A 10670-nucleotide genomic window follows, 5' to 3' on the forward strand; every position below is an offset into this window, starting at 1 on the left:
CCTAGTGCCTGGCACATGGCCCAAGTCAGGGTGCTCATATCCAGCAGGCTCATTTCTGGGACTTTGGATTAAGAAATTAGACAGGTAGATTTTGTCTTTCCCACTAGATTGGAAACCTCAAAGGGTGCAGGGGTTAGAACTACTGCCACCATCTTGCTACTTCTTGTGTTGTTGTGGAACACTACAACGAAAGCCACACAGGTAAAGGCTGAAGCAAGAGATGGAGAAAAACTGGGTCCTCTTGACATCATCTGAGTCCCTGGATACAGCCATGCCTGAAAGTAGGCCTGTTTCCAGCAACATGAATCAATGTCTTTCTTTATTGCTTGAGTCAGTTGAGTTTTTTATCCCTATAACCTAAAAAGTCCAGACTTGTGCTCTGAGGACAGGATAACGGATGCCCTCATTTGCTGCGTCCTCCTTTTTTATTTTTCTTCTTTTTTTTCTTTCTTTTTTTTTTTTTTTTTTTTTTTTTGAGAGAGATCGTGTAAGTTGGGAGGAAAGGAAAGCAGGGGGCAGGGGCAGAGAGAGAGAGAATCTCACAAGCAGGCTCCATGCCCAAGGTGGAGCCAACACACGGTTTGATCCCACAATCCTGAGATCACAACCCTAGCTGAAATCAAGAATTGGACACTTAACCAACTGAAGCATCTACACACCCTTTTGCTGGGTCCTCTTAAGCCAGAGCTGTGGCCATGCTGTTGGCCAAGAGATAATCCTTTTTCAATTACCAAGAGCATCATAGGGTTCATAGAGGCTTCAGCCTGCCACTCTATGATGGTGGAAGGCTATTGGGTCAACTACTCTAGCCAACTCTGCCCGTCCCATCCAGCAGTGCAGCCACAAAGCCTTTCCTGAGAGACAGTTCGCAGGGGAGGGACAGGAAACCCTGGGGTAATCTGGCAGCGTGGGATGTCTCTGAATAAAGTGAGGGTAGATTGGAAGATGAGTTCTGTCTTCACTCTGGCTTAGCTGAGTGCTAGACTCCATTGGCAAAAGGGTAGAGGAAAGAGACACCCAAAGAAAGACCTGAGGTCCCCTAGCAAATGCACATTCCTAGATGGGACCTACATCTCTGACCACTAGTCTGGATTGCATCAGTCCCTCTCCATGGCCTTGCCTTGGGCCATCTGGTCTACCACTGCCCTTTGGGGGCCAGGGCCAGGGCAGCTCCCTGTAGCCCTTATCACTGAGGAATTTAGTCAGACTTTGAACTTCCTCTTTCACTTATTTCACTATACTAAACATCCTCATTATCCCTCTGGACTCCAGACACATTAAGTTTGAAAATTCCCAGCCAAATATAGCCTAGCCTATTGATTCCAGGAAAAGGTTCCAGGGTGAGAAATAGCTGAGGTATGGGCTTCCTAGAGAATGGGTGCTGGAGGTGGGTTTCTGAAGAGGTGTAAATTTGACCATTGGAGGGAATAAAAACATTCCAGAAAGTAGGAGTAGTGTGTACAGAAGCATGGAGGTCTGAGAATGCCTAATACACCCAAAGTTGCAAATACATGGTGTGGCTGCTGCAAGGGATCCTGAGGCATTGGGAGACAAGTTGTGGGACACAGGCAGGGGCCAGGCCTCTTCAGTTCCTGCCTGGACCAGTGTACTAGCTTTCAGTCCCACCACCGGCAACCCAAGGCCCCAGCGCCTAGGAGTCAAAGCCCACACTTCAAAACTGGCATTCAAGGCCCTCCCTCTTTCTACCACTGCCTACACTTCCTGACTTGTCTCCTGATGCCCCACATGGAGAGGAAGAAAGCAGGGCTTTCTCTCAAGCCCTCCCCAACTCCCCTGCTGGGCTGAGCTCCAAGGGAGCTGAAAGTCACCCAACCTTGTGGGTGGGTTGAGGTAGGAGTTTCAGGCCAGACTGAGCCCCCGGCACCTTCTCTTTCGCAGGAGTTCCTGAGCCCAGAAGAGGAGGCTCAGGCAAGAGTGAGGATGTCTGTAGCTTCCCTTCCTCCTGGGTCTGCTTATGTCCCCTGCCATGGTACTGGCTGGGTGTGGGAGGTGACAAACTGGGAGTTGGAGGAGAAACCTCAGTCTGTGGTTGGGGGCACAGATGAACCAAGTCTCAATACTTCTGCTGGCTTACCTGGGTCCCCTATTCTCTATCCTCACTGTGAGGGGCTTGGGTGAAAGCCCTACTTTCTCCTCCGTGTGTGTGGGGGGTCCATGAGATCTGGGATAGGGTGCAGATGCTGGAAGTTGTGGCTGTAGATGCTAGGGGCTCTGAAAGATGGGGGGTGGGTAACTCAGGTTTTGTGGGTGCCATATGTACCCCTCCAGGGAAGCTTGAACTCCACAGTTACTGACCTGTAATTAGAACCCCCAGCCTCATTCAGGGCCAGACCCTCTGAGGGGCAGCTGGTTTCTGAGAGGGGTCTAAAATGCAGCAAGCTGGATTAGGTGAGACAGAAGAAAGAACTTCCTGCCTGCAAATGAACAAGCCCTGGGAGCCAGTGTAAATTATTTGTCCTGCTTTTTTTTTTTTTTTTAAAGATTTTACTTATTTATGAGAGACAGAGAGAGAGAGAGAGAGAGAGAAAGAGAAAGGCAGAGACACGGGCAGAGGGAGAAGCAGATTCTCTGTGGGGAGCTTGATGTGGACTTGATCCCAGGACCCGGGATCATGACCTGAGCCAAAAACATGCTCAACCACTGAGCCATCCAGGTGGCCCAATGATTTGTGCTTCAGACGCTTGTCTAGGAGGGCCCGACCCCCCTGCCAGGGATGGCTGGGAGGGGCAGGGGAATGGGAAATAAAGATCAGGGTTGGTCCCATTTACCACTCCCCCATCACCAGCTCATACTCCATGATTTATTTAAGCCTCCTCCCCCCATTGAAATAATGGGGCAACAAAGAATCACAAGGGGAAACTGAGGACCCAGAGAGACAGCAGTGTGGTCAAAGGCACACAGGACCCCAATCCAGTTTCCCTTCATTCTGGCTTTTGTATTTGAGTTGGTAAGGAGATGCAGAGGGTTTAGTTGGGGGAGCAGGAGGAGGCGAGGGCAGTGGGGAGGAGGTGCGGGCACAGGAAGGGGAGGTAAATCACAGAAGCCACAGGAAAGAGGAGAAACCTGCTCCTAGCTTTGTGGAGGGCACTCTAAGAAGTTGCAATAAAGCCTCATCCTACTGCGAAGGGGCACAAGGGAGACGGATGGGGTGACAGGAACGTGGAATAGCTTGATCTGGGTGGTGGCTACATAGGTGTACACTTGTGTGATAATTCCCTGAGCTGTCACTTCAGATGTGTCCATTTTACAAATTTAAAAATGTCTCTGAAGCCCTGGGGCAGCCCGCAGTGTGCTCTGGCTGCTTTGGAAGAAGTAACTCCTCTCGGTGAGGTGGCAATGCCTAGCCACAGGTTCCAGAATCAGACTGCCTGCCAGTTCCTGGCTGGGTGATCTTGGGCAAGTCTTCCCATCTCATCTATAAAATGGGGTCAATGACAGCACCATCTACTTCCAGGGCTGTGGCCAGGGTCATATGTAAAGGACACCAGGGGACAGCCAAGAAAGGTTAGTGGTTGTTGCCAGAAGCCCAGCCAGCCCCTCATGCCAGGCTAGCCTCACCACAGCCTGGATGCACTGCAGGACACCAGGCAGTCGGAAGGTCCCACTGGCTGCCACACGGCAGCTGTGACCACCGAAGGGGAGGTCTTGAGTCAGGCATTCCCTCACCCCCTACTGCAGTCTGATTTCTTCCCTCTCCCTATTTTTACACCCTTTTGCCAATAGTCTGAGGCCTCCCCTTTCTGAATATCCAAATTTTGTCAACTACACCTGGGAAGCCAGGATAGGCTGAAGTCTAGGTGGTATGTGGGGGGGTGGGTAGGGGTAAGACAAGGAGAGAGACATGGGGATGCAGGTTTGGGCTTGGGGCAAGAAAGAACTTTCCACAGCTCAGGGTGGTCCCAGGACAAGGGCTCTCATTATTAGAATACAAGCAAAGATATTCAGTCTGGGGTTAAGCCTGGCCCAATCGAAGGGCCCTTCTTGTGAGGTGTACTTAGGGAAATGAAGCCTCTCAGGGATTCTTTGTAGAGGATCACTATGGCAATGGCCAGTGAAGCAGGAACAGCATGGGCTCTGGTTTAAATCCTCTGCTTCTGGCACCAGGGTGGCTCAGTAGGTTAGGCGGCTGCCTTTGACTCAGGTCATGAACTCAGGGTCTTGGAATCAAGCCCCTTGTCAGGATCTCAGCTCAGCGGGGAGCTTAGTTCTCCCTCTCTGTCTGCCCCTCCTCCCCCGTTTGTGCTCTCTGTCTCTCAAAGTAAATAAATAAATAAAAATCTATAAAAAAAAAATCCTCTTCCTCTTGAAAGCCATGCTGGGCACCCCTGGGGAAAAAGGACTCCGTTTACACACACGGTGTCCAGGGGGCGATGTTGGTGTTGGGGCCACCTCCAGAGGGCTGAGTGCAAGCACAGGCAGCCACATGGCTGTGAGTCTTCCATACAGAGTCAGTTGGTGACCTCTTCCCCTCTTCTGATGACTGACTGTGCCGGAAGAACTTGTTTTTCAGATAGCAGGAGGCACTTCCTGAGAGATATGGACCCTCACATCATTAGCCACATGAAAGCGGGGTGCAGATAAAGACTGGGGCCCGGCCAGCTAAGGGCTTGATGTTCACCCACCTATCAGTTCGCTATACAGGCTCATCACAACACAGGCAAGGATCCTTGCAATCAGACTCAAACTCCTAATAATATCACCACTCAGCTTGGAATGCTTGACGAAATGCTGTTTGGGGATATTTGAACAGAAGATAATAGGAATGCCTGTTCATTTTGTTAGGTGTGATGGTAGTATCATAGTGACAGAAGAAAAAATGTCCTTTGGTTTTAGAAATGCATCTTAAAATAATTTGTGGTTCAAGGTCATAATGTCTATAATTTATGTTAAAATAGTTCAGCCAAAAGTGGAAATGATGCAAATATTAATTGTTTAGGTCACTAGTTGTCAGACATAGGGATTAGGAGGGGACGAGCACTAGAAATTCCTATACTGCCATTTTGCTGACATCACTCCAAGGACTGGGTATTTCCATGCTCTTTATCTTATTCTCTCTCTCTTTTTTATATGTTTGAGAAGTTTCACAATAAAAGTTAATTTAAAAAATCTATAATGTGGAGAGATGAAACTGTGTTTCTTTTGCTTCTGAAATACGTCTAAGTTATATGAAAAGCTTGGCATGTATTATACTTTGGGAAGTCCAACTGGGGAGGGCAGAGTGTAGGAGGCTGAGTAGCAAAAGCAAGGGAGAAAGGTACAGCACTTTATCTAATCTTTGTTCCAACATCCATGGCCAGAGGGACCACAATGAGGGGTCCCTCCAAGTGACAGGCTCGGCATAAGTTGTTTTGCCACCATGTGAGGAGGCCTCTTGCCTACCTCCCAGCCCTCCTCGAGATGACCCATCACCTACCTGGGCCTGGAGCTTTACCACCACACTGCCCGGCTACCTCATGAAGACACCCCTGTCCCCAGGAATCCTGACTCGGGATCAAGAGAAGAAATGGCCAATCGCAGTTCTCACAGCACTTTGTCCTCCCTCGAGTCTCACTGAAGTCCTGATTGGATGACTAAGCCCCTTTCACAGAGTCCTGAGGCTCAGGGGGAAGACTGTGCCCCAGTCCTAGGATGGAGCTGGTCTCCAGTCTGGCCCTCTCGTCCCATTTCTTGCACACGGGGTCCTACCATCCCTTTTGTGATGAGGACACTGAGGCCCTTCCACAGAGATCAAACATGTTCTCAAGGTCAACTGGTCATTGCCATGGAGGAGGGTGAGAATCAGGTCTCATGTGCTCCAGAAACATCAGGGAAGGCTGAGACTCAGGGCATCAGGATAGGGAGGTCACTCTTCCAGCATGGTCCCCCAGGAGCCCTGGGTGGCCTGTGGTTGTCACTCTGCTCAAGGAGGAGGCCTGAGCCCACTGTAGCCATGTTTCTTAAAGCCCACAAGGTGAAAAAAAAAAAAAAGCCCAGAAGGTGGTCTGCTGGGGGCCAAAAGGGCCTGGCCAGCAGTGGACAGCCTCCAGAGAGCCTGAAAGCAGATGACCAGGGCAGGATGCCTATGGCAGACTAAGCCCTTCGGGGAGCAGGTGTCCAGCAACCTGCCTCAGAAAGGAGTTAGGAGGGCAGCCCGGGTGGCTCAACAGTTTAGAATCGCCTTCAGCCCAGGGCCTGATCCTGGAGACCCAGGATCGATTCCCACGTTGGGCTCCCTGCATGGAGCCTGTTTCTCCCTCTGCCTGTGTCTCTGCCTCTGTGTGTGTGTGTGTGTGTGTGTGTGTGTCTCATAAATAAATAAATAAATAAATAAATAAATAAATAAAATCTTTTAAAAAATAAAGGAATTAGGAGAAGCCAAACTTTCCCCAACTCATGGGCCATCCCAGCCTCTGGGGGTAGGGGAAGCTGAGGGCGTCCTTCTGGGATCAGGCCCACTGGTTCTGCCAACAGAGGCTCTGAAAGGTTGGCCCATTTGGCCAAACTCTTTAGAGCACTGTCCTGCTTCCCTCAGGGAGCCTCCCCTGACTGCTCCTCTCAGCAACCCTTGCCTCAGTGCTGGGAGGCCCCACCCTACTCCCCTCTGGGTTCTTCCTCCTTGGCCACAGGCTCTGTTTTCCCTAACCAGCCTAAGAATCTTCCCAGAGCAGGACCTGGGTCTCCTCCTCCTCTGACACCCCTCCCTCTGTCCCTGGGGCTGGGCTTCGCCCAGAGCAGTTCTGCTACCAGCGAGGAGCCCCTGTGCCTGCTGTCCAGGGGGTAGGGGCAGTGGAAGGCCTGACAGGTGGCCTTGGGCAGACTTCCTCTTCTGAGACACTAGAAGTTTTCTTTCCTTTTTTTGCTTCCCTGTTCAGAGATTTCCCCTTCCCTGACTGAGGTCAGGGCACCATAATCAGGAATGATAAGGCCAGGGGCCTTTACACTGAACTTTGCAGCTGCCGTTTTATGACTCTGATAACATCAGCCCCCTTAACCCTGAGTCTGGCTGGACTGGGATTGCCTGGTGTTCAGTGTGGGAGCAAGTGGTGGCTGGTGGGGAGGAGGGAAAAGTGGAGGAGGATGTGGGGACTCCTTCATTACAGGCTGCCCTGACTCAGTCCTGGGTGAGTCCCTTCTCTCCCGCTGCAGGTGCAGCCCTGCACCGGGCTTCGGGCTACAGCGGAGATGACAGACCTCAGCCCTTGATCCTGTGGGATGATCAGAAGAGCCCGGGCTGAGGGGTGGGTAGGGCAGAGAGTGGAGTCAGGGAGGGAAGGGCTGAGTGGGCTGTAGCAATCAGGGAAGGCTTTCTGGAAGTGATGCAGTAGGGTATTAAATGAATAAAATGTGGAAAGTACAGGGGAGGGTAGGCATTGGAGGAGCCAGGCTTAGACTGCCTTGGGAGGTGGGGGACAGATGTGGCTGAGCAGGAAGGGAGGCCCTGCTGAAATCACCCTGCCCCAGGGCTGAGAAACCTCCAAGGCTGGAGAATGGTGTACCCGCAGTGATCCCAAGAACCCTGGATCATCCAAGGAGAATTTGAATGGTCAGAGCCCAGTTGGGAAAACCAGAGGGCTGTGGGTAAGGCCTGGAAGCTCCATGACACTGAGGTGCCAGAGCTGTGGAGCCGTGGCTTCAGGGCCAGAACCAAGGGAGGCTTTGAGTGCTCAGGAGGTGGGTCTCAGGCCTCTCAATGGGAGCAGGGAGGCTCCCACCAATTCTTTTTAAGTTCTGCTCCCAGGACAGGCAATGAGCTTCTTGTCCCCAGGATTTACAAGACATGGTCTAGATGGAAACACAGAGATTCCTGCTTTGGTGGAGGTGATGGCAAGAGAGATAATCATGGGATAGAAGAGACTAGGTGATCAATATACTCTACCCACCCACCAGCCAACCTGGAGCTGGTGTCAGGCCTGGGACCCATTGGGTTTTAGGCTCTAAGTAGCAACCCCAGATTCCTCAAGTCCCGAGAGGGAGAGAGAGAAAATCCATTTCAGTTCAGGTCTGATTAGTGGGGGTCAGCTGTCTTTTAGACTTATTTTGCCCATCTGCAAAATGGGTGGACTCAGTGAATCTTGAGGTCTTCCCTGATCTCAGAGGGAGATGATCCAGGCATCTCCTGCCTGAACCAGCATCTGCCCTGGAGGTGAGCCACCCACAGCCATCCACGAGGGCACATCCACACAAGGGGCTCACCTGCACACATGCATCAAATGCTTATACACACCTACGTGGAGATGAAGCAGAAGCGGGAGGCAGAGGACACCACTGCTTCTTGGCTGTGTGCACCTTGCTCAGCTTTCTCCAAGCACATGTCTGGCCCTTCTGATAAACACCATCCTCAACCTCTCACTGCCCACCACCTTCCACCTTGGGCTCTGCTCAGTGTGGGGGGGGGGGGTACGGGAAAGGCCTGCCAGGCAGCCCCCTTACCCCAAAAGCCCCTTCCCGGCGCTGAGTGCGCTGCTGAGACGTCACTCCTACACGTAACACACAACGCCCGCAGATACCTCCAGACGGGCTCGGCACACAGCGACGACCCCCACAGACCGCCGCCCCCCGTTCCCAGGCCTTGCGTTCCAGGCGGCCACAGCCTCCGACCCTGCACCCCGACCTCGCCGCCCCACGCACACCGCGGCCGCGACCCTGGACGCGAGTTTACGGAGCGCGCTCTCCGCCGGCGCCGCTGTCCCAGATCGCCGCGGCGAGCGGGCTCCCGGCCGCGCCGGGAGGGACCGGGAGCGACCAGGCCCCCACCCCTCGGGCGTAGATCCGGCCCGAGGCTGGGCCGGGAGGCGAGCCCCGCGCCCCGCGCCCCGCGCCCCTCGCACAGACGTGCGCGCAGACGGCCCGGCACCGCCGCCCCCATCCACCCGCGGCGCCCGGGGCTCGGGCGGCTCGGCGGGCACTCACCGCGGGGCCCAGGGCGCAGGCGAGGGCGCTGGCCAGCACGCACAGCCAGCGGGCCGGCGGGCTGCTCGGGCGCATGGTCCGCCCCGACCCCGCGGCGGCGGGAGCGGGAGCGGACGAGGCGGGCAGGCGGCGCACGGCGCGGTGGACGGCGGAGAGCCCCGCGAGTGGCGCGGCGCTGGGGCCCCGGCGCCGGGAGGAGCGGCTCGGAGCCGGAGGCGGGCCCGGGGGGCTCGTCTGACGGGCGGCGGGGCTGGCCAATGGGTCGGCAGGGGCGGGGCTGCCGCTCAGGTGTGGGGCGGGGCCGGGGCTCTCCCGCCCGCGCCGAGTCCCTGCGCTCGCTCCCCAGTGCCCCCGCGTCCCGCCCCAGTCGCCAGGCACCTGCAAGCCTTCAGCCCCCGGGCCTGCACCCTCGGGAGTCTCGAGACCCCAGCCCGCCGCGTCCTTCCTGCTCGGCTCCCCCTCCAAGCGCCTGGATGCCGTCTCCCACCCCCACCCGCCCCCTCGGCCCCACCCCAGGACGCTCTCCACGTCCACCTCCAGAGCCACCTCCTCCGGGAAGCCTCCCTGCCAGCCTCTCCGTTTCGCATTTCCGCGCCTCGGAAGACGGTGCAGGCGGGCGGGACTCCGAGACAGGGCATGTCGCTTCTTCCCGCCCCCCGCCCCCCCCGCCCCCCCCCCCCCCCCCGGCTGTGGGCTGCGGCCTGCGGAAGGTCCCAGGGTGTAAGCGACCCCGAGGTGGGGCGCGTGGTTTGAGCCGTCTCCAATCGCCCCAGCTCATCCCTTTCCCCCGAGGGGACTAGCGAGGCGACACAAGGGCGCGAGTGAGGCCCGGCCCTGGGTTCCTCGGTGCCACCCCCGAGCCCAGGCGACCTGGCAGGAGAGTGAGGTGTCGTGCTTTGGGGAGGACGGCTCGCCCGCGCCCTCGCGCGTCTCAGCCCGGGCACCTCCCGAGGGAGGCCGGGCCGAACTTCCAGCGCCCCCAAGCGGGTTGGGGAGATCCGTCCCCGCGCTCGGGACCGGCTGCACAGCCCAACTAGAACCAAGCAGGAGACTTCCCCCTCCTCCCGCCTTCCCTGCTTTACAGCCCGGGAAACCGCGGTCCAGAGAAAGGCCCGGACTCGGGCCTCCTGCCCCTGGTGCCTCGGGCGCCTCGCTCCCAAGCCTGAGCGGGTCGGCCGCTGGGGGACAACGGACCAGCCTGCTTCCACTTCGCGTCCTTAGGGAGCGATTTTATTCACCCGTAAAACGAGGCAACGTCTCAAGGGCGCCGCGCCTCGGAGGGCTTCTTGTAGGCCAGGAGCCAGTGGCCGCCTTGCGCTCCTTCCGAGGGCTCCGAGGGCTCCGAGGGCGTGCTGGAGGCTGCAGGTGGCGGCGGCCGCGGGGCCAGGGTGGGGAGTGGATGAATGTGATAAGGGGATGACGGGGAGCGCAGGGGCTGGCGTGTGTCTGGGCGCCCCGCCGGCAGCCGGGCTGCTTGACCGAGGTCTAACCCCAGGCGCTGGCTGACTAGCACGTGCGTCAGGGTTTCTTGCACACCCACCTGCGCTTCCCTCCTTACCGCGCGGGAAACCGGGGCCACTGACTTTCTGGGGTGGAATGAGTTATGGGGAGTCAGGGAAAAGGCTGAAGGGGATGAGCTCCCAGCCCCTCCTCAATTTAGGCTTATTTGTGGTGCTAGCATTTGCTTCTTCCTTCTCTCCTTCTCTCCCTCTCTCCTTTGCACATTTATTAATAGTTTGCTGTGTGCCAGGCTCTGTGCT

General features: G+C 55.9%; 1 protein-coding gene across 6 annotated transcripts in view; it reads right to left on the reverse strand.

Annotated features, from left to right (window-relative positions):
• Nucleotides 1–9475, reverse strand: part of VIPR1 (vasoactive intestinal peptide receptor 1) — a 32586-nt gene extending 23111 nt beyond the window's left edge. For 2 of the 6 annotated variants that reach the window (XM_072793195.1, XM_072793198.1), the window contains exon 1: nucleotides 8911–9037. In XM_072793195.1, the coding sequence (XP_072649296.1) occupies nucleotides 8911–8985 (75 nt within the window). In that variant the 5' untranslated portion in view covers nucleotides 8986–9037. Of the gene's footprint in view, nucleotides 1–8910; nucleotides 9039–9288; nucleotides 9308–9456 lie in introns of those variants that run through there. The other 4 variants (XM_072793194.1, XM_072793193.1, XM_072793192.1 and 1 more) reach the window with 4 other exon arrangements.
• Between the last annotated feature and the right edge of the window lie 1195 nt (nucleotides 9476–10670).

The sequence above is a fragment of the Canis lupus genome, chromosome 22 (assembly GCF_048164855.1).
Source record: "Canis lupus baileyi chromosome 22, mCanLup2.hap1, whole genome shotgun sequence".
NCBI classification, from domain to species: Eukaryota; Metazoa; Chordata; class Mammalia; order Carnivora; family Canidae; genus Canis; species Canis lupus.